Here is a 24257-nt window from a genome sequence, read left to right as displayed (position 1 = left end):
GTTGGAGCTGCTATTGGCTACTGCTCTCTCTGTTGGAGCTGTGGTGACTGCTATAGGCTACTGCTCTCTCTGTTGGAGCTGCTATAGGCTACTGCTCTCTCTGTTGGAGCTGTGGTGACTGCTATAGGCTACTGCTCTCTCTGTTGGAGCTGTGGTGACTGCTATAGGCTACTGCTCTCTCTGTTGGAGCTGTGGTGACTGCTATTGGCTACTGCTCTCTCTGTTGGAGCTGTGGTGACTGCTATAGGCTACTGCTCTCTCTGTTGGAGCTGTGGTGACTGCTATAGGCTACTGCTCTCTCTGTTGGAGCTGCTATTGGCTACTGCTGTCTCTGTTGGAGCTGTGGTGACTGCTATTGGCTACTGCTCTCTCTGTTGGAGCTGCTATAGGCTACTGCTCTCTCTGTTGGAGCTGCTATAGGCTACTGCTCTCTCTGTTGGAGCTGCTATAGGCTACTGCTCTCTCTGTTGGAGCTGTGGTGACTGCTATTGGCTACTGCTCTCTCTGTTGGAGCTGTGGTGACTGCTATAGGCTACTGCTCTCTCTGTTGGAGCTGCTATAGGCTACTGCTCTCTCTGTTGGAGCTGCTATTGGCTACTGCTCTCTCTGTTGGAGCTGTGGTGACTGCTATAGGCTACTGCTCTCTCTGTTGGAGCTGCTATAGGCTACTGCTCTCTCTGTTGGAGCTGTGGTGACTGCTATAGGCTACTGCTCTCTCTGTTGGAGCTGTGGTGACTGCTATAGGCTCCTGCTCTCTCTGTTGGAGCTGTGGTGACTGCTATTGGCTACTGCTCTCTCTGTTGGAGCTGTGGTGACTGCTATTGGCTACTGCTCTCTCTGTTGGAGCTGTGGTGACTGCTATTGGCTACTGCTCTCTCTGTTGGAGCTGTGGTGACTGCTATAGGCTACTGCTCTCTCTGTTGGAGCTGCTATTGGCTACTGCTCTCTCTGTTGGAGCTGCTATTGGCTACTGCTCTCTCTGTTGGAGCTGCTATAGGCTACTGCTCTCTCTGTTGGAGCTGTGGTGACTGCTATTGGCTACTGCTCTCTCTGTTGGAGCTGCTATAGGCTACTGCTCTCTCTGTTGGAGCTGTGGTGACTGCTATTGGCTACTGCTCTCTCTGTTGGAGCTGCTATAGGCTACTGCTCTCTCTGTTGGAGCTGCTATAGGCTACTGCTCTCTCTGCTGGAGCTGTGGTGACTGCTATTGGCTACTGCTCTCTCTGTTGGAGCTGTGGTGACTGCTATTGGCTACTGCTGTCTGTGTGTTTTATAATTTTCTCTCATTTGACTTTTTGACGGTGTCATAAGAGTTCCCAGAATGTCCTTCTCCTCTTTGTCTCTTGAACACACACACACGGCCTCTGCAGAAGGGGAAGAGACTCGTCCAGAAACCTATTGATTCAGCAGATACTGAAAAATGGCTCTACATGTACAGTAACATAAACCGAAGAAATACAGAAATGAAACAATCTATAAGTTCTCACAATATAAACAATGACATTTCTTTTAAAGTTGCATAATGTTTTTAAAAATGATATCTACAATGAACACTGAGTGGACAAAACATTAGGAACATCTGCTCTTTCCATGACAGTGACTGACCAGGTGAATCCAGGTGAAAGATATGATCCCTTATTGATGTCATCAATCAGTGTAGATGAAGGGGAGGTTTGTGTCAAAGAACTACACCGCTGCTGGGTTTTTAACGCTCAACAGTTTCCTTTGTGAACGGTCCACCACACAAAGGACATACAGCCAACTTGACACAACTGTGGGAAGCATTGGAGTCAAGATGGACCAGCATCCCTGTGGAACGCTTTCAACACCTTGTAGAGTCAACATGGACCAGCATCCCTGTGGAACGCTTTCAACACCTTGTAGAGTCAACATGGACCAGCATCCCTGTGGACCGCTTTCAACACCTTGTAGAGTCAACATGGGCCAGCATCCCTGTGGAACGCTTTCAACACCTTGTAGAGTCAACATGGACCAGCATCCCTGTGGACCGCTTTCAACACCTTGTAGAGTCAACATGGGCCAGCATCCCTGTGGAACGCTTTCAACACCTTGTAGAGTCAACATGGACCAGCATCCCTGTGGAACGCTTTCAACACCTTGTAGAGTCAACATGGACCAGCATCCCTGTGGAACGCTTTCAACACCTTGTAGAGTCAACATGGACCAGCATCCCTGTGGACCGCTTTCAACACCTTGTAGAGTCAACATGGGCCAGCATCCCTGTGGAACGCTTTCAACACCTTGTAGAGTCAACATGGACCAGCATCCCTGTGGAACGCTTTCAACACCTTGTAGAGTCAACATGGACCAGCATCCCTGTGGAACGCTTTCAACACCTTGTAGAGTCAACATGGACCAGCATCCCTGTGGAACGCTTTCTACATCTTGTAGTCAACATGGGCCAGCATCCCTGTGGAACGCTATTTACGTCTTGTAGAGTCAACATGGGCCCAGCATCCCTGTGGAACGCTTTCAACACCTTGTAGAGTCAACATGGGCCCAGCATCCCTGTGGAACGCTATCAACACCTTGTAGAGTCAACATGGACCAGCATCCCTGTGGAACGCTATCAACACCTTGTAGAGTCCATGGCCCGATGAATTGAGGCTGTTCTGAGGGCAAAAGGGGGGAAAAGGGGGAAAGGGGGTTCAACTCAATATTAGGAAGGTGTTCCTAATGTTTTGTGCACTCATTGTAGATTTGTGTTACCAGAGGCAAGTCATCCTGTAACACGTGGAATTCTGCTTGTTCTGCTTGTTCTGCTTGTTCTGCTTGTTCTGCTTGTTCTGCTTGACTTCTGCTTGGTCTGCTTGGTCTGCTTGACTTCTGCTTGTTCTGCTTGACTTCTGCTTGTTCTGCTTGACTTCTGCATGTTCTGCTTGTTCTGCTTGTTTGTTTGAAACATGTGAAACATAAAAATCGACTGCACTCTGACATCACAGTTCTCATCTCATCATGTCTACTCCCTGGCTACTCTCTGGGTGGAACCAATCACTGTTCTGTCTCCCTTCAGTTCTCATCTCATCATGTCTACTCCCTGGCCACTCTCTGGGTGGAACCAATCACTGTTCTGTCTCCCTTCAGTTCTCATCTCATCATGTCTACTCCCTGGCCACTCTCTGGGTGGAACCAATCACTGTTCTGTCTCCCTTCAGTTCTCATCTCATCATGTCTACTCCCTGGCCACTCTCTGGGTGGAACCAATCACTGTTCTGTCTCCCTTCAGTTCTCATCTCATCATGTCTACTCCCTGGCCACTCTCTGGGTGGAACCAATCACTGTTCTGTCTCCCTTCAGTTCTCATCTCATCATGTCTACTCCCTGGCCACTCTCTGGGTGGAACCAATCACTGTTCTGTCTCCCTTCAGTTCTCATCTCATCATGTCTACTCCCTGGCCACTCTCTGGGTGGAACCAATCACTGTTCTGTCTCCCTTCAGTTCTCATCTCATCATGTCTACTCCCTGGCCACTCTCTGGGTGGAACCAATCACTGTTCTGTCTCCCTTCAGTTCTCATCTCATCATGTCTACTCCCTGGCCACTCTCTGGGTGGAACCAATCACTGTTCTGTCTCCCTTCAGTTCTCATCTCATCATGTCTACTCCCTGGCCACTCTCTGGGTGGAACCAATCACTGTTCTGTCTCCCTTCAGTTCTCATCTCATCATGTCTACTCCCTGGCCACTCTCTGGGTGGAACCAATCACTGTTCTGTCTCCCTTCAGTTCTCATCTCATCATGTCTACTCCCTGGCCACTCTCTGGGTGGAACCAATCACTGTTCTGTCTCCCTTCAGTTCTCATCTCATCATGTCTACTCCCTGGCCACTCTCTGGGTGGAACCAATCACTGACATCACTGTTCTGTCTCCCTTCAGTTCTCATCTCATCATGTCTACTCCCTGGCCACTCTCTGGGTGGAACCAATCACTGACATCACTGTTCTGTCTCCCTTCAGTTCTCATCTCATCATGTCTACTCCCTGGCCACTCTCTGGGTGGAACCAATCACTGACATCACTGTTCTGTCTCCCTTCAGTTCTCATCTCATCATGTCTACTCCCTGGCCACTCTCTGGGTGGAACCAATCACTGTTCTGTCTCCCTCCAGTTCTCATCTCATCATGTCTACTCCCTGGCCACTCTCTGGGTGGAACTCATCACTGTTCTGTCTCCCTCCAGTTCTCATCTCATCATGTCTACTCCCTGGCTACTCTCTGGGTGGAACCCATCACTGCCAGCAGGAACCTGTAAGTTTAGTCTACCTGCTATCCTTCTGTCAACCAATAACTGACTAGCCTGTTCTAGCAAGGGAGAGTATGGGGTTGAGGTCTGGTAACACCAGACTAATCAATAACTAATGTAAACTCAGCTCAAAAAATAAACGTCCTTTCAACTGTGTTTATTTTCAGCAAACTGAACATGTGTAAATATGTCTATGAACATAACAAGATTCAACAACTGAGACATAAACTGAACAAGTTCCACAGACATGTGACTAACAATTTTTTTATAATGTGTCCCTGAACAAAGGGGGGGGGGGGGGGTCAAAATCAAAAGTAAAAAGTCAGTATCTGTTGTGGCCACCAACTGCATTAAGTCCTGCAGTGCATCTCCTCCTCATGGACTGCACCAGATTTGCCAGCTCTTGCTGTGAGATGTTACCCCACTCTTCCACCAAAGCACCTGCAAGTTCCCAGACATTTCTGAGGGGGAATGGCCTTAGCCCTCACCCTCCGATCCAACAGGTCACAGACGTGCTAAATGGGATTGAGATCTCGGCTCTTCACTGGCCATGGCAGAATACTCACATTCCTGTCTGCAGGAAATCACGCACAGAACGAGCAGTATGGCTGGTGACATTGTCATGCTGGAGTGTCATGTCAGGATGAGCCTGCAGGAAGGGTACCACATGAAGGAGAAGGACGTCTTCCCTGTAACGCACAGCGTTACAGTCCGATGATGCTGTGACACACCGCCCCAGACCATGACGGACCCTCCACCTCCAAATCGATCCCGCTCCAGAGTACAGGCCTTGGTGAAACGCTCATTCCTTTGACGATAAACGCAAATCCGACCAACACCCCTAGAAAGCTTGTTTTTAAATCTCTGTTCTATTTAATGTTGTCTTCTTCTGCCCCCCAGGTATGGAATTAAGGTGACAACTCCAGAGGAGAGCTTCACTCTGATAGCATCCTCAGCTCAGGAGAAGGTACAGCTCTCAGTCTAGTGTCTGGTTGACACACCTCATAATCCCAACTCTCCTCAGGAGAAGGTACAGCTCTCAGTGTAGTGTCTGGTTGACACACCTCATAATCCCAACTCTGATAGCATCCTCTCTTCAGGAGAAGGTACAGCTCTCAGTCTAGTGTCTGGTTGACACACCTCATAATCCCAACTCTCCTCAGGAGAAGGTACAGCTCTCAGTGTAGTGTCTGGTTGACATACCTCATAATCCCAACTCTGATAGCATCCTCAGCTCAGGAGAAGGTACAGCTCTCAGTCTAGTGTCTGGTTGACACACCTCATAATCCCAACTCTGATAGCATCCTCTCCTCAGGAGAAGGGACAGCTCTCAGTGTAGTGTCTGGTTGACATACCTCATAATCCCAACTCTGATAGCATCCTCTCCTCAGGAGAAGGGACAGCTCTCAGTGTAGTGTCTGGTTGACACACCTCATAATCCCAACTCTGATAGCATCCTCTCCTCAGGAGAAGGGACAGCTCTCAGTGTAGTGTCTGGTTGACATACCTCATAATCCCAACTCTGATAGCATCCTCTCTTCAGGAGAAGGTACAGCTCTCAGTCTAGTGTCTGGTTGACACACCTCATAATCCCAACTCTCCTCAGGAGAAGGTACAGCTCTCAGTGTAGTGTCTGGTTGACATACCTCATAATCCCAACTCTCCCAGTATATCCACATCAGACTAACCACAGCTGTCTTTGACTCTTAAGGTGGACGTGTTATCCCACTGTGTCCCTCTGTCCCTCTAGGCTAAGTGGCTGAGGGCTATTAACCAGGCCGTGGAGGCGGTGTTGACCGGAGAGGGGAGCGGTCCTGGGGTCCCCGCTGTCTCTCGTACCGCCTCCTACATCTTCTACAAAGACCTACGTCTGAAGGATGCCTCCTACTCAGGCCGCTGGCTGTCTGGCAAACCCCACGGCAAGTGAGTCTAAAGGAGGGACGGGTTTACGGACAACATTACAGAGAACCTTACAGAGAACCTTACAGAGAACCTTACAGAGAACCTTACAGAGAACCTTACAGAGAACTTTACAGAGAACTTTACAGAGAACTTTACAGAGAACCTTACAGAGAACTTTACAGAGAACCTTACAGAGAACCTTACAGAGAACTTTACAGAGAACCTTACAGAGAACCTTACAGAGAACCTTACAGAGAACCTTACAGAGAACTTTACAGAGAACTTTACAGAGAACTTTACAGAGAACTTTACAGAGAACCTTACAGAGAACCTTACAGAGAACAGGGAACTGAAGGTGTTCTAAAACCAATCGTTTGTATTAGCTAGATTATTTACACTTTCTAGTAGGTCTATCCTTAACATACAATTCTGCATTATTGTATAATAAGGCCAAACTACACTTTTTGTTTTGTTTGTGTTGACAGATTGTCTTCTTCTTTTTCGAACAGAGGGATCATGAAATGGCCAGATGGCAGAAAGTTCACAGGGACCTTTAAACAAGGACTGGAGGACGGGTCAGTGTTAGCCCGATTAATGCATAGTTCAGAGTTCACAGTGGTTAAACCAGGCAGTGTGAGAGGTCAACATGCAGATGTTGTAACCACTGTGTTTTTGTCTCTTGTGCCTGTAGCTATGGAGACGGTATAATGCCAAACAAGATCCTCAACAAGAGTGATCGTTACCAGGGCCACTGGAGAGATGGGAAGATGCATGGCTTTGGGACATACAGGTGAGTTACTGTGTTCACCTGTATATACTACAGGGAGTTACTGTGTTCACCTGTATATACTACAGGGAGTTACTGTGTTCACCTGTATATACTACAGACAGGGAGCTACTGTGTTCACCTGTATATACTACAGACAGGGAGTTACTGTGTTCACCTGTATATACTACAGGGAGTTACTGTGTTCACCTGTATATACTACAGACAGGGAGTTACTGTGTTCACCTGTATATACTACAGGGAGTTACTGTGTTCACCTGTATATACTACAGGGAGTTACTGTGTTCACCTGTATATACTACAGGGAGTTACTGTGTTCACCTGTATATACTACAGACAGGGAGTTACTGTGTTCACCTGTATATACTACAGGGAGTTACTGTGTTCACCTGTATATACTACAGACAGGGAGTTACTGTGTTCACCTGTATATACTACAGGGAGTTACTGTGTTCACCTGTATATACTACAGACAGGGAGCTACTGTGTTCACCTGTATATACTACAGACAGGGAGCTACTGTGTTCACCTGTATATACTACAGGGAGTTACTGTGTTCACCTGTATATACTACAGTCAGGGAGCTACTGTGTTCACCTGTATATACTACAGACAGGGAGCTACTGTGTTCACCTGTATATACTACAGGGAGTTACTGTGTTCACCTGTATATACTACAGTCAGGGAGCTACTGTGTTCACCTGTATATACTACAGACAGGGAGTTACTGTGTTCACCTGTATATACTACAAGGAGTTACTGTGTTCACCTGTATATACTACAGGGAGTTACTGTGTTCACCTGTATATACTACAGACAGGGAGTTACTGTGTTCACCTGTATATACTACAGACAGGGAGTTACTGTGTTCACCTGTATATACTACAGACAGGGAGCTACTGTGTTCACCTGTATATACTACAGACAGGGAGTTACTGTGTTCACCTGTATATACTACAGACAGGGAGCTACTGTGTTCACCTGTATATACTACAGACAGGGAGTTACTGTGTTCACCTGTATATACTACAGACAGGGAGTTACTGTGTTCACCTGTATATACTACAGACAGGGAGTTACTGTGTTCACCTGTATATACTACAGACAGGGAGTTACTGTGTTCACCTGTATATACTACAGACAGGGAGTTACTGTGTTCACCTGTATATACTACAGACAGGGAGTTACTGTGTTCACCTGTATATACTACAGACAGGGAGTTACTGTGTTCACCTGTATATACTACAGACAGGGAGTTACTGTGTTCACCTGTATATACTACAGACAGGGAGTTACTGTGTTCACCTGTATATACTACAGACAGGGAGTTACTGTGTTCACCTGTATATACTACAGACAGGGAGTTACTGTGTTCACCTGTATATACTACAGACAGGGAGCTACTGTGTTCACCTGTATATACTACAGACAGGGAGTTACTGTGTTCACCTGTATATACTACAGACAGGGAGTTACTGTGTTCACCTGTATATACTACAGACAGGGAGTTACTGTGTTCACCTGTATATACTACAGACAGGGAGTTACTGTGTTCAGGTCAGGTGTATGATTGTTGTTCTCTCCAGGTATGATTGTAGTTCTCTCCAGGTATGCTACAGGCCAGGTGTATGATTGTAGTTCTCTCCAGGTATGCTACAGGTCAGGTGTATGATTGTAGCTCTCTCCAGGTATGCTACAGGTCAGGTGTATGATTGTAGTTCTCTGCAGGTATGATACAGGTCAGGTGTATGATTGTAGTTCTCTCCAGTTATGTTACAGGTGAATGATTGTAGTTCTCTCCAGGTATGATTGTAGTTCTCTCCAGGTATGTTACAGGTGTATGATTGTAGTTCTCTCCAGGTATGTTACAGGTGTATGATTGTATTTCTCTCCAGATATGTTACAGGTGTATGATATAGTTCTCTCCAGGTATGTTACAGGTGTATGATTGTAGTTCGCTATAGGTCAGGTGTATGATTGTAGTTCTCTCCAGGTATGTTACAGGTCAGGTGAATGATTGTAGTTCTCTCCAGGTATGATTGTAGTTCTCTCCAGGTATGCTACAGGTCAGGTGTATGATTGTAGTTCTCTCAAGGTATGCTACAGGTCAGGTGTATGATTGTAGCTCTCTCCAGGTATGCTACAGGTCAGGTGTATGATTGTAGTTCTCTGCAGGTATGATACAGGTCAGGTGTATGATTGTAGTTCTCTCCAGGTATGTTACAGGTGTTTGATTGTAGTTCTCTCCAGGTATGCTACAGGTCAGGTGTATGATTGTAGTTCTCTCCAGGTATGTTACAGGTGTATGATTGTAGTTCTCTCCAGGTATGTTACAGGTGTATGATATAGTTCTCTCCAGGTATGTTACAGGTGTATGATTGTAGTTCGCTATAGGTCAGGTGTATGATTGTAGTTCTCTCCAGGTATGTTACAGGTCAGGTGAATGATTGTAGTTCTCTCCAGGTATGTTACAGGTGAATGATTGTAGCTCTCTCCAGGTATGCTACAGGTCAGGTGTATGATTGTAGTTCTCTCCAGGTATGTTACAGGTCAGGTGTATGATTGTAGTTCTCTCCAGATATGTTACTGGTGTATGATTGTAGTTCTCTCCAGGCATGCTACAAGTCAGGTGTATGATTATAGTTCTCTCCAGGTATGTTACAGTTCAGGTGTATGATTGTAGTTCTCTCCAGGCATGTTACAGGTCAGGTGTATGATTGTATTTCTCTCCAGGTATGTTACTGGTGTATGATTGTAGTTCTCTCCAGGTATGTTACAGGTGTATGATTGTAGTTCTCTCCAGGTATGTTACAGGTGTATGATTGTAGTTCTCTCCAGGTATGTTACAGGTGTATGATTGTAGTTCTCTCCAGGTATGTTACAGGTGTATGATTGTAGTTCTCTCCAGGTATGTTACTGGTGTATGATTGTAGTTCTCTCCAGGTATGTTACTGGTGTATGATTGTAGTTCTCTCCAGGTATGTTACAGGTGTATGATTGTAGTTCTCTCCAGGTATGTTACAGGTGTATGATTGTAGTTCTCTCCAGGTATGTTACAGGTGTATGATTGTAGTTCTCTCCAGATATGTTACAGGTGTATGATTGTAGTTCTCTCCAGGTATGTTACAGGTGTATGATTGTAGTTCTCTCCAGGTATGTTACAGGTGTATGATTGTAGTTCTCTCCAGATATGTTACAGGTGTATGATTGTAGTTCTCTCCAGGTATGTTACAGGTGTATGATTGTAGTTCTCTCCAGGTATGTTACAGGTGTATGATTGTAGTTCTCTCCAGGTATGTTACAGGTGTATGATTGTATTTCTCTCCAGGTATGTTACAGGTGTATGATTGTAGTTCTCTCCAGGTATGTTACAGGTGTATGATTGTAGTTCTCTCCAGGTATGTTACAGGTGTATGATTGTAGTTCTCTCCAGGTATGTTACAGGTGTATGATTGTAGTTCTCTCCAGGTATGTTACAGGTGTATGATTGTAGTTCTCTACAGGTATGCTACAGGTGTATGATTGTAGTTCTCTCCAGGTATGTTACAGGTGTATGATTGTAGTTCTCTCCAGGTATGTTACAGGTGTATGATTGTAGTTCTCTCCAGGTATGTTACAGGTGTATGATTGTAGTTCTCTCCAGGTATGTTACAGGTGTATGATTGTAGTTCTCTACAGGTATGCTACAGGTGTATGATTGTAGTTCTCTACAGGTATGTTACAGGTGTATGATTGTAGTTCTCTCCAGGTATGTTACAGGTGTATGATTGTAGTTCTCTACAGGTATGTTACAGGTGTATGATTGTAGTTCTCTCCAGGTATGCTACAGGTGTATGATTGTAGTTCTCTCCAGGTATGCTACAGGTCAGGTGTATGATTGTAGTTCTCTCCAGGTATGCTACAGGTCAGGTGTATGATTGTAGTTCTCTCCAGGTATGCTACAGGTCAGGTGTATGATTGTAGTTCTCTCTAGGTATGCTACAGGTCAGGTGTATGATTGTAGTTCTCTCCAGTTATGTTACAGGTGAATGATTGTAGTTCTCTCCAGGTATGATTGTAGTTCTCTCCAGGTATGTTACAGGTGTATGATTGTAGTTCTCTCCAGGTATGTTACAGGTGTATGATATAGTTCTCTCCAGGTATGTTACAGGTGTATGATTGTAGTTCGCTATAGGTCAGGTGTATGATTGTAGTTTTCTCCAGGTATGTTACAGGTCAGGTGAATGATTGTAGTTCTCTCCAGGTATGATTGTAGTTCTCTCCAGGTATGCTACAGGTCAGGTGTATGATTGTAGTTCTCTCCAGGTATGCTACAGGTCAGGTGTATGATTGTAGCTCTCTCCAGGTATGCTACAGGTCAGGTGTATGATTGTAGTTCTCTGCAGGTATGATACAGGTCAGGTGTATGATTGTAGTTCTCTCCAGGTATGTTACAGGTGTTTGATTGTAGTTCTCTCCAGGTATGCTACAGGTCAGGTGTATGATTGTAGTTCTCTACAGGTATGCTACAGGTGTATGATTGTAGTTCTCTCCAGGTATGCTACAGGTGTATGATTGTAGTTCTCTACAGGTATGCTACAGGTGTATGATTGTAGTTCTCTCCAGGTATGTTACAGGTGTATGATTGTAGTTCTCTACAGGTATGTTACAGGTCAGGTGTATGATTGTAGCTCTCTCCAGGTATGCTACAGGTCAGGTGTATGATTGTAGTTCTCTCCAGGTATGCTACAGGTCAGGTGTATGATTGTAGTTCTCTCCAGGTATGCTACAGGTGTATGATTGTAGTTCTCTCCAGGTATGTTACAGGTGTATGATTGTAGTTCTCTCCAGGTATGATTGTAGTTCTCTCCAGGTATGTTACAGGTGTATGATTGTAGTTCTCTCCAGGTATGTTACAGGTGTATGATATAGTTCTCTCCAGGTATGTTACAGGTGTATGATATAGTTCTCTCCAGGTATGTTACAGGTGTATGATTGTAGTTCGCTATAGGTCAGGTGTATGATTGTAGTTCTCTCCAGGTATGTTACAGGTCAGGTGAATGATTGTAGTTCTCTCCAGGTATGTTACAGGTGAATGATTGTAGCTCTCTCCAGGTATGCTACAGGTCAGGTGTATGATTGTAGTTCTCTCCAGTTATGTTACAGGTGAATGATTGTAGTTCTCTCCAGGTATGTTACAGGTGTATGATTGTAGTTCTCTCCAGGTATGTTACAGGTGTATGATATAGTTCTCTCCAGGTATGTTACAGGTGTATGATTGTAGTTCGCTATAGGTCAGGTGTATGATTGTAGTTCTCTCCAGGTATGTTACAGGTCAGGTGAATGATTGTAGTTCTCTCCAGGTATGTTACAGGTGAATGATTGTAGCTCTCTCCAGGTATGCTACAGGTCAGGTGTATGATTGTAGTTCTCTCCAGGCATGTTACAGGTCAGGTGTATGATTGTAGTTCTCTCCAGATATGTTACTGGTGTATGATTGTAGTTCTCTCCAGGCATGCTACAAGTCAGGTGTATGATTATAGTTCTCTCCAGGTATGCTACAGGTCAGGTGTATGATTGTAGTTCGCTACAGGTCAGGTGTATGATTGTAGTTCTCTACAGGTATGTTACAGGTGTATGATTGTAGTTCTCTACAGGTATGTTACAGGTGTATGATTGTAGTTCGCTATAGGTCAGGTGTATGATTGTAGTTCTCTACAGGTATGCTACAGACAGGTGTATGATTCTAGTTCTCTCCAGGTATGTTACAGGTGTATGATTATAGTTCTCTCCAGGTATGATTGTAGTTCTCTCCAGGTATGTTACAGGTGTATGATTGTAGTTCTCTCCAGGTATGCTACAGGTCAGGTGTATGATTGTAGTTCGCTACAGGTCATGTGTATGATTGTAGTTCTCTACAGGTATGCTACAGACAGGTGTATGATTCTAGTTCTCTCCAGGTATGTTACAGGTGTATGATTGTAGTTCTCTCCAGGTATGCTACAGGTGTATGATTGTAGTTCTCTCCAGGTATGATTGTTGTTCTCTCCAGGTATGCTACAGGTCAGGTGTATGATTATATTTCTCTCCAGGTATGTTACAGGTCAGGTGTATGATTGTAGTTCTCTCCAGGTATGTTACAGGTCAGGTGTATGATTGTAGTTCTCTCCAGGTATGTTACAGGTGAATGATTGTAGCTCTCTCCAGGTATGTTACAGGTCAGGTGTATGATTGTAGTTCTCTCCAGGTATGTTACAGGTGTATGATTGTAGTTCTCTCCAGGTATGTTACAGGTCAGGTGAATGATTGTAGTTCTCTCCAGGTATGTTACAGGTGAATGATTGTAGCTCTCTCCAGGTATGCTACAGGTCAGGTGTATGATTGTATTTCTCTCCAGATATGTTACTGGTGTATGATTGTTGTTCTCTCCAGGCATGCTACAAGTCAGGTGTATGATTATAGTTCTCTCCAGGCATGTTACAGGTCAGGTGTATGATTGTATTTCTCTCCAGGTATGTTACTGGTGTATGATTGTAGTTCTCTCCAGGTATGTTACAGGTGTATGATTGTAGTTCTCTCCAGGTATGTTACAGGTGTATGATTGTAGTTCTCTCCAGGTATGTTACAGGTGTATGATTGTAGTTCTCTCCAGGTATGTTACAGGTGTATGATTGTAGTTCTCTCCAGGTATGTTACAGGTGTATGATTGTAGTTCTCTCCAGGTATGTTACAGGTGAATGATTGTAGCTCTCTCCAGGTATGTTACAGGTCAGGTGTATGATTGTAGTTCTCTCCAGGTATGCTACAGGTCAGGTGTATGATTGTAGTTCTCTCCAGGTATGCTACAGGTCAGGTGTATGATTGTAGTTCTCTCCAGGTATGTTACAGGTGAATGATTGTAGTTCTTTCCAGGTATGCTACAGGCCAGGTGTATGAGGGATCCTTCCATGAGAACATCCGTCAGGGCCATGGGATGCTGAGCTCTGGGAAGCTGATTGGCTCTTCTTCCAGTGTGTTCGTTGGCCAGTGGCTTCAAGACAAGAAGATGGGATATGGAGTGTTTGATGACATCACTAGGTATAGTACAGCGCTTGATTGACTTGATTTGTCATCTGTGGTTTCTTAGCCTGGTCTCAGATCTGTTGATACAAACGTACAGCTGTAGTTGAAAAGTTCTCAGTTCTGTGGTTGAAAAGCCTGGTCTCAGATCTGTGGTTGAATAGCCTGGTCTCAGATCTGTGGTTGAATGGGAGATGTTTCGTATTGCGTCAGCCAACAACATTGACGAATACGCTGATTCGGTGTGCGAGTTCATTAGAACGTGCGTTGAAGATGTCGTTCCCATAACAACGATTAAAACATTCCCCAACCAGAAACCGTAGATTGATGGCAGCATTCGTGTGGAACTGAAGGTGCGAACCACTGCTTTTAATCAGGGCAAGGTGTCTGGTAACATGACTGAATACAAACAGCGCAGCTATTCCCTCCGCAAGGCTATCAAACAAGCTAAGCGCCAGTACAGAGACAAAGTAGAATCTCAATTCAACGGCTCAGACACAAGAGGCATGTGGCAGGGTCTACAGTCAATCACGGACTACAGGAAGAAACCCAGCCCAGTCACGGACCAGGATGTCTTGCTCCCAGGCAGACTAAACAACTTTTTTGCCCGCTTTGAGGACAATACAGTGCCACTGACACGGCCTGCAACGAAAACATGCGGTCTCTCCTTCACTGCAGCCGAAGTGAGTAAGACATTTAAACGTGTTAACCCTCGCAAGGCTGCAGGCCCAGACGGCATCCCCAGCCGCGCCCTCAGAGCATGCGCAGACCAGCTGGCCGGTGTGTTTACGGACATATTCAACCAATCCCTATACCAGTCTGCTGTTCCCACATGCTTCAAGAGGGCCACCATTGTTCCTGTTCCCAAGAAAGCTAAGGTAACTGAGCTAAACGACTACCGCCCCGTAGCACTCACATCCGTCATCATGAAGTGCTTTGAGAGACTAGTCAAGGACCATATCACCTCCACCCTACCTGACACCCTTGACCCACTCCAATTTGCTTACCGCCCAAATAGGTCCACAGACGATGCAATCTCAACCACACTGCACACTGCCCTAACCCATCTGGACAAGAGGAATACCTATGTGAGAATGCTGTTCATCGACTACAGCTCGGCATTCAACACCATAGTACCCTCCAAGCTCGTCATCAAGCTCGAGACCCCGGGTCTCGACCCCGCCCTGTGCAACTGGGTACTGGACTTCCTGACGGGCCGCCCCCAGGTGGTGAGGGTAGGCAACAACATCTCCTCCCCGCTGATCCTCAACACTGGGGCCCCACAAGGGTGCGTTCTGAGCCCTCTCCTGTACTCCCTGTTCACCCACGACTGCGTGGCCACGCACGCCTCCAACTCAATCATCAAGTTTGCGGACGACACAACAGTGGTAGGCTTGATTACCAACAACGACGAGACGGCCTACAGGGAGGAGGTGAGGGCCCTCGGAGTGTGGTGTCAGGAAAATAACCTCACACTCAACGTCAACAAAACTAAGGAGATGATTGTGGACTTCAGGAAACAGCAGAGGGAACACCCCCGCATCCACATCGATGGAACAGTAGTGGAGAGGGTAGCAAGTTTTAAGTTCCTCGGCATACACATCACAGACAAACTGAATTGGTCCACTCACACAGACAGCATCGTGAAGAAGGCGCAGCAGCGCCTCTTCAACCTCAGGAGGCTGAAGAAATTCGGCTTGTCACCAAAAGCACTCACAAACTTCTACAGATGCACAATCGAGAGCATCCTGGCGGGCTGTATCACCGCCTGGTATGGCAACTGCACCGCCCTCAACCGTAAGGCTCTCCAGAGGGTAGTGAGGTCTGCACAACGCATCACCGGGGGCAAACTACCTGCCCTCCAGGACACCTACACCACCCGATGCTACAGGAAGGCCATAAAGATCATCAAGGACATCAACCACCCGAGCCACTGCCTGTTCACCCCGCTGTCATCCAGAAGGCGAGGTCAGTACAGGTGCATCAAAGCTGGGACCGAGAGACTGAAAAACAGCTTCTATCTCAAGGCCATCAGACTGTTAAACAGCCACCACTAACATTGAGTGGCTGCTGCCAACACACTGTCAATGACACTGACTCAACTCCAGCCACTTTAATCATGGGAATTGATGGGAAATGATGTAAATATATCACTAGCCACTTTAAACAATGCTACCTTATATAATGTTACTTACCCTACATTATTCATCGCATATGCATATGTATATACTGTACTCTATATCATCTATTGCATCCTTATGTAATACATGTATCACTAGCCACTTTAACTATGCCACTTGGTTTACATACTCATCTCATATGTATATACTGTACTCGATATCATCTACTGTATCTTGCCTATGCTGCTCTGTACCATCACTCATTCATATATCCTTATGTACATATTCTTTATCCCCTTACACTGTGTATAAGACAGTAGTTTTTTTTGGAATTGTTAGTTAGATTACTTGTTCGTTATTACTGCATTGTCGGAACTAGAAGCACAAGCATTTCGCTACACTCGCATTAACATCTGCTAACCATGTGTATGTGGCAAATAAATTTGATTTGATTTGATTTTGATTTGATTTGAATAGCCTGGTCTCGGGTCTGTGGTTGAATAGCCTGGTCTCGGGTCTGTGGTTGAATAGCCTGGTCTCGGGTCTGTGGTTGAATAGCCTGGTCTCGGGTCTGTGGTTGAATAGCCTGGTCTCGGGTCTGTGGTTGAATAGCCTGGTCTCGGGTCTGTGGTTGAATAGCCTGGTCTCGGGTCTGTGGTTGAATAGCCTGGTCTCGGGTCTGTGGTTGAATAGCCTGGTCTCAGGTTGCTGCTCTGCTTTGCTCCAGTCTATCTGTCTTGTTTCAGAGGAGAGAAGTACATGGGCCTGTGGTCTGATGACCAGCGACAAGGCAGTGGTGTGGTAGTCACTCAGTTTGGTCTTTACTATGAAGGGACCTTCAGTGACAACAAGATGATGGTGAGTCATTATATCTTTTAGGCTGTAGATCAGCTTTAATATTGCAAATAGATTGTGATTTCTATCAATGTAATTATCTGCATTATTTCCAATCCCTCATATACAGTGCCTTGCGAAAGTATTCGGCCCCCTTGAACTTTGCGACCTTTTGCCACATTTCAGGCTTCAAACATAAAGATATAAAACTGTATTTTTTTGTGAAGAATCAACAACAAGTGGGACACAATCATGAAGTGGAACGACATTTATTGGATATTTCAAACTTTTTTAACAAATCAAAAACTGAAAAATTGTGCGTGCAAAATTATTCAGCCCCCTTAAATTAATACTTTGTAGCGCCACCTTTTGCTGCGATTACAGCTGTAAGTCGCTTGGGGTATGTCTCTATCAGTTTTGCACATCGAGAGACTGACATTTTTTCCCCATTCCTCCTTGCAGAACAGCTCGAGCGAATACTTTCGCAAGGCACTGTATATTTCGGGGGGGGGTAAATATATATTAATATACTGTATATATATTTTCCTTTATTATTGTCCCATAACCCTACCATCCCTCTTCTAATTGGAGTAAACTAATAAACAACAACACTTAGGCTTCTACTTCCTGTTTATACATACTATATACATTTTACTGTCACAACCTAGTTTATATGTTTGTTTTTAATCCCATTCTTCAGCTACCCTCAACCCTTCCTATCTAACTTGATCTCAATGGTGAATGTATTATTTTCTCTGTTAGGGTACTGGTCTGCTAGTGTCTGATGATGACACAGCTTTTGAGGGAGAGTTCTCAGAAGACTGGACCCCTAATGGCAAGGTAAGGTATAGATCGAGAGGGATGCGGGGTAGCCTAGTGGTTAGAGTGTTGAATAAGCCAGTTAACCCACTGTTCCTAGACCAGTTAACCCACTGTTCCTAGGCCAGTTAACCCACTGTTTCTAGGCCAGTTAACCCACTGTTTCTAGGCCAGTTAACCCACTGTTCCTAGGCCAGTTAACCCACTGTTCCTAGGCCAGTTAACCCACTGTTCCTAGGCCAGTTAACCCACTGTTTCTAGGCCAGTCAACCCACTGTTCCTAGGCCAGTTAACCCACTGTTCCTAGGCCAGTTAACCCACTGTTTCTAGGCCAGTTAACCCACTGTTTCTAGGCCAGTTAACCCACTGTTCCTAGGCCAGTTAACCCACTGTTCCTAGACCAGTTAACCCACTGTTCCTAGGCCAGTTAACCCACTGTTCCTAGGCCAGTTAACCCACTGTTCCTAGGCCAGTTAACCCACTGTTCCTAGGCCAGTTAACCCACTGTTCCTAGGCCAGTTAACCCACTGTTCCTAGACCAGTTAACCCACTGTTCCTAGACCAGTAACCCACTGTTCCTAGGCCAGTTAACCCACTGTTCCTAGACCAGTTAACCCACTGTTCCTAGGCCAGTTAACCCACTGTTCCTAGGCCAGTTAACCCACTGTTCCCAGGCCGTCATAGAAAATTTGTTCTTAACTGACTAGCCTCGTTAAATAACTTTTCGAGCAGCTGACCAATTACGTGAGACGTTAGTCGTCAGAATTGACGCCCTCTGTCAGAAGACACTGCATTAAACACTCATCTTGTGTTGCCGTCTGTCCACAGGGTTACCTGTCCATGTCCAATGGAGACTCCATAGAGGGTCTGTTTAGTGGAGAGTGGACCTCAGGGCTGAAGATCACGGGAACCTACATGAAGCCTAACCTCTATGAACCTGACAAGAAGCAATCAACCAGGGGGCTGTAAGAAATCTAATATAATTTGATGTAAAGTGTGAGCTTTCATCTCTTACTGCGCGTCTCTCTCTCTGACTGTCTCTCTGCCTGTCTGTCTGTGTCTCTCTGCCTGTCTGTCTGTGTCTCTCTGCCTGTCTGTCTATGTTTCTCTACAGTGAGGCAGTCTGTGTTTCTCTACAGTGAGGCAGTCTGTGTTTCTCTACAGTGAGGCAGTCTGTGTTTCTCTACAATGAGGCTGTCTGTGTTTCTCTAAAGTGAGGCAGTCTGTGTTTCTCTACAGTGAGGCTGTCTATGTTTCCCTACAGTGAGGCAGTCTGTGTTTCTCTACAATGAGGCTGTCTGTGTTTCTCTACAGTGAGGCAGTCTGTGTTTCTCTACAATGAGGCTGTCTATGTTTCTCTACAGTGAGGCAGTCTGTGTTTCTCTACAGTGAGGCAGTCTGTGTTTCTCTACAGTGAGGCAGTCTGTGTTTTCTCTACAGTGAGGCTGTCTGTGTTTCTCTAAAGTGAGGCTGTCTGTGTTTCTCTACAGTGAGGCTGTCTATGTTTCCCTACAGTGAGGCAGTCTGTGTTTCTCTACAATGAGGCTGTCTGTGTTTCTCTACAGTGAGGCTGTCTGTGTTTCTCTACAGTGAGGCTGTCTGTGTTTCTCTACAGTGAGGCTGTCTGTGTTTCTCTACAGTGAGTTGGGCCGTCTAGCCGTATCCCCAGAGCAGAAGTGGAAGGCAGTGTTCTCAGAGTGTTGGAGCAGGCTGGGCTGTGAGGCCCCGGGACAGCCTGAGGAGAGAATGAGGGCCTGGGAAAACATCGCTGTTACACTCACCACAGGACGCAGAGACAGGTACACACACACACACACATTGGCAATTTTGCTTAACGTTTAAACTGCAATTTTATATGATATTTATTATTATATATATATTGTTTATATTTTATACTGAACAAAAATATAAACATTTGCAAAGAGTTTACTGAGTTCATTTAAGGAAATCAGTCAATTGAAATAAATTAATTAGGCCCTAATCTATGGATTTCACATGACTGGGCAGGGGCTCAGCCATAGGTGGGCCTGGGAGGGCATGGGCCCACCCACTGGGGAGTTAGGCCCAGCCAATCAGAATGAGTTTTTCCCCACAAAAGGGCTTTATTACAGCCAGAAATACTCCTCAGTTTCATCAGCTGTCCGGGTGGCTGGTCTCAGACGATCCCGCAGGTGAAGAAGCCGGATGTGGAGGTCCTGGGCTGGCGTGGTTACACCTGGTCTGTGGTTGTGAGGCCGGTTGGACGTACTGACAAATGATCTAAAATGACGTTTGAGGCGGCTTATGGTAGAGAAATGAACATTACATTCTCCGCCCAACAGCTCTGGTGGACATTCCTGCAGTCAGCCAATTACACACAACCTCAAATCTTCTGTTGTGTTTTATATGTTTTGTTCATTATACTTTCATAGAATGTTTTAACCAATCAGACGAGTCTTTGTTGGGATCCTAAAGCAAAACAACCAACATGGACGTGTTCGAGAGAGTCTCACCTTTCCACAGAGGGGTCATATTAGTGTGTAGCCAGAACTGTTGGGACCCGACAGACAGAAGTTAGTGTGTTCTTAGTAGTCTTAGGGTATTGACCTGTCTAACCCCGGGGTAATGACCTGTCTAACCCCGGGGTGAGGACCTGTCTAACCTCTAATCACGGGGTAAGGACCTGTCTAAACCCGGGGTAATGACCTGTCTAATAGTTTGTAGGCCAAACTGTCTCCTGGTCTGACAAAAACCTCTCTAGTTCTTTCACCTCAGATGGGATGTCTCCTGGTCTGACAAACACCTCTCTAGTTCTGTCACCTTTCACCTCAGATGGGATGTCTCCTGGTCTGACAAACACCTCTCTAGTTCTGTCCCCTTTCACCTCAGATGGGATGTCTCCTGGTCTGACAAACACCTCTCTAGTTCTGTCCCCTTTCACCTCAGATGGGATGTCTCCTGGTCTGACAAACACCTCTCTAGTTCTGTCACCTTTCACCTCAGATGGGATGTCTCCTGGTCTGACAAACACCTCTCTAGTTCTGTCACCTTTCACCTCAGATGGGATGTCTCCTGGTCTGATAAACACCTCTCTAGTTCTGTCCCCTTTCACCTCAGATGGGATGTCTCCTGGTCTGACAAACACCTCTCTAGTTCTGTCACCTTTCACCTCAGATGGGATGTCTCCTGGTCTGATAAACACCTCTCTAGTTCTGTCACCTTTCACCTCAGATGGGATGTCTCCTGGTCTGACAAACACCTCTCTAGTTCTGTCACCTTTCACCTCAGATGGGATGTCTCCTGGTCTGACAAACACCTCTCTAGTTCTGTCACCTTTCACCTCAGATGGGATGTCTCCTGGTCTGACAAACACCTCTCTAGTTCTGTCACCTTTCACCTCAGATGGGATGTCTCCTGGTCTGATAAACACCTCTCTAGTTCTGTCACCTTTCACCTCAGATGGGATGTCTCCTGGTCTGATAAACACCTCTCTAGTTCTGTCACCTTTCACCTCAGATGGGATGTCTCCTGGTCTGATAAACACCTCTCTAGTTCTGTCACCTTTCACCTCAGATGGGATGTCTCCTGGTCTGACAAACACCTCTCTAACACGGTCACCTTTCACCTCAAATGTGAAAGTGCGACATCTGCGGATGTGGTGGACTGAGACCACCCAGACCATGCAAAAAATATGTCTCTTGCTTTATGGGGATTTTTGTATTATGTTAATTTACACACCTGGATATACACCTGAACAAACACTCACGGTGCATGGTTTCTATAGTGATGGTGTATGATGTCTGTCTCCAGTCCAGAGCTGCTGAGCAGGTCTCAGAGTCGAGTCCTGGAGAAACTGGAGGTGATTCCTCAACACACAGGTCCAGTTACTACTGGGGGGTATGACGTCATCCAACGATACCTCACCAAGGTGAATAACACACATTTTACACACCGTACTGTAGGTCAACAGGGTAGCAGACTGATATGGTCAACAGCTGTCAAGGGTAGCAGACTGATATGGTCAACAGGGTAGCAGACTGATGGGGTCAACAACTGTCAAGGGTAGCAGACTGATATGGTCAACAGGGTAGCAGACTGATATGGTCAACAGGGTAGCAGACTGATATGGTCAACATGGTAGCAGACGGATATGGTCAACAGGGTAGCAGACTGATATGGTCAACAGGGTAGCAGACTGATGGGGTCAACAGCTGTCAAGGGTAGCAGACTGATGGGGTCAACAACTGCCAAGGGTAGCAGACTGATAGGGTCAACAGCTGTCAAGGGTAGCAGACTGATATGGTCAACAACTGGCAAGGGTAGCAGACTGATAGCAGACTGATAGGGTCAACAACTGTCAAGGGTAGCAGACTGATATGGTCAACAGCTGTCAAGGGTAGCAGACTGACATGGTCAACAGCTGTCAAGGGTAGCAGACTGATATGGTCAACAGCTGTCAAGGGTAGCAGACTGATATGGTCAACAGCTGTCAAGGGTAGCAGACTGATGGGGTCAACAGCTGTCAAGGGTAGCAGATATGATATGGTCAACAGCTGTCAAGGGTAGCAGACTGATATGGTCAACAGCTGTCAAGGGTAGCAGACTGATGGGGTCAACAACTGCCAAGGGTAGCAGACTGATAGGGTCAACAGCTGTCAAGGGTAGCAGACTGATAGCAGACTGATATTCCCAGTATACCTAGTTGTGTTTCGACATGATACGCTAACAGATTGGGGCTGTTGTTGCGTAACACTTTGTGCTTGCTAGATGATTTGTCTGTAGATGATTCTTCTTCTTCTCCTCATTGCACCTCTCTTCTCCATCATCCTCCTCCTCCCCTCGCCCTCCCCTGTCCTTCTCCAGGCCTGCGAAACCCCCCTCCACCCGTTGGGGGGGTTACTGGAGACCCTCGTGACTGTGTACAGGATTACCTATATAGGGGTAGGATCTAACAGAAGGTTGCTACAACAGGCTGTGGAAGAGATCAGGTCCTACCTCATACGGATCTTCCAGCTGGTCAGGTACAGGACACTAGATGTTGAGATACTACAGGTACAGGACACTAGATGTAGAGATACTACAGGTACAGGACACTAGATGTTGAGATACTACAGGTACAGGACACTAGATGTAGAGATACTACAGGTACAGGACACTAGATGTAGAGATACTACAGGTACAGGACACTAGATGTAGAGATACTACAGGTACAGGACACTAGATGTAGAGATACTACAGGTACAGGACACTAGATGTAGAGATACTACAGGTACAGGACACTAGATGTAGAGATACTACAGGTACAGGACACTAGATGTAGAGATACTACAGGTACAGGGCACTAGATGTAGAGATGGTACAGGACACTAGATATAGAGATGCTACAGGTACAGGACACTAGATGTAGAGATACTACAGGTACAGGACACTAGATGTAGAGATACTACAGGTACAGGACACTAGATGTAGAGATACTACAGGTACAGGACACTAGATGTAGAGATACTACAGGTACAGGACACTAGATGTAGAGATGGTACAGGTACAGGACACTAGATGTAGAGATACTACAGGTACAGGACACTAGATGTAGAGATACTACAGGTACAGGACACTAGATGTAGAGATACTACAGGTACAGGACACTAGATGTAGAGATACTACAGGTACAGGACACTAGATGTAGAGATACTACGGGTACAGGACACTAGATGTAGAGATACTACGGGTACAGGACACTAGATGTAGAGATACTACAGGTACAGGTACAGGACACTAGATGTAGAGATACTACAGGTACAGGTACAGGACACTAGATGTAGAGATACTACAGGTACAGGACACTAGATGTAGAGATACTACAGGTACAGGACACTAGATGTAGAGATACTACAGGTACAGGACACTAGATGTAGAGATACTACAGGTACAGGACACTAGATGTAGAGATGCTACAGGTACAGGACACTAGATGTAGAGATACTACAGGTACAGGACACTAGATGTAGAGATGGTACAGGTACAGGACACTAGATGTAGCGATACTACAGGTACAGGACACTAGATGTAGAGATGGTACAGGTACAGGTACAGGACACTAGATGTAGAGATGGTACAGGTACAGGTACAGGACACTAGATGTAGAGATACTACGGGTACAGGTACAGGACACTAGATGTAGAGATACTACAGGTACAGGACACTAGATGTAGAGATACTACAGGTACAGGACACTAGATGTAGAGATGCTACAGGTACAGGACACTAGATGTAGAGATACTACAGGTACAGGACACTAGATGTAGAGATGGTACAGGTACAGGACACTAGATGTAGCGATACTACAGGTACAGGACACTAGATGTAGAGATGGTACAGGTACAGGTACAGGACACTAGATGTAGAGATGGTACAGGTACAGGTACAGGACACTAGATGTAGAGATACTACGGGTACAGGTACAGGACACTAGATGTAGAGATACTACGGGTACAGGTACAGGACACTAGATGTAGAGA

General features: G+C 45.7%; 1 protein-coding gene across 3 annotated transcripts in view; it reads left to right on the top strand.

Annotated features, from left to right (window-relative positions):
* The window catches only part of als2a (alsin Rho guanine nucleotide exchange factor ALS2 a), an 88085-nt gene that overhangs the window by 44676 nt on the left and 19152 nt on the right, over positions 1-24257 (top strand). For 2 of the 3 annotated variants that reach the window (XM_031805807.1, XM_031805806.1), the window contains 12 exons: positions 4198-4265; positions 5161-5227; positions 6011-6183; positions 6672-6737; positions 6854-6952; positions 13841-14005; positions 16854-16965; positions 17704-17781; positions 18589-18725; positions 19401-19559; positions 21550-21667; positions 22603-22760. In XM_031805807.1, the coding sequence (XP_031661667.1) occupies positions 4198-4265; positions 5161-5227; positions 6011-6183; positions 6672-6737; positions 6854-6952; positions 13841-14005; positions 16854-16965; positions 17704-17781; positions 18589-18725; positions 19401-19559; positions 21550-21667; positions 22603-22760 (1400 nt within the window). Of the gene's footprint in view, positions 1-2963; positions 4156-4197; positions 4266-5160; positions 5228-6010; positions 6184-6671; positions 6738-6853; positions 6953-13840; positions 14006-16853; positions 16966-17703; positions 17782-18588; positions 18726-19400; positions 19560-21549; positions 21668-22602; positions 22761-24257 lie in introns of those variants that run through there. The other variant, XM_031805808.1, reaches the window with a different exon arrangement.

This window comes from Oncorhynchus kisutch, linkage group LG26 (genome assembly GCF_002021735.2).
Source record: "Oncorhynchus kisutch isolate 150728-3 linkage group LG26, Okis_V2, whole genome shotgun sequence".
Lineage (NCBI taxonomy): Eukaryota > Metazoa > Chordata > Actinopteri > Salmoniformes > Salmonidae > Oncorhynchus > Oncorhynchus kisutch.
This window is presented reverse-complemented; position numbering and strand designations above follow the sequence as displayed.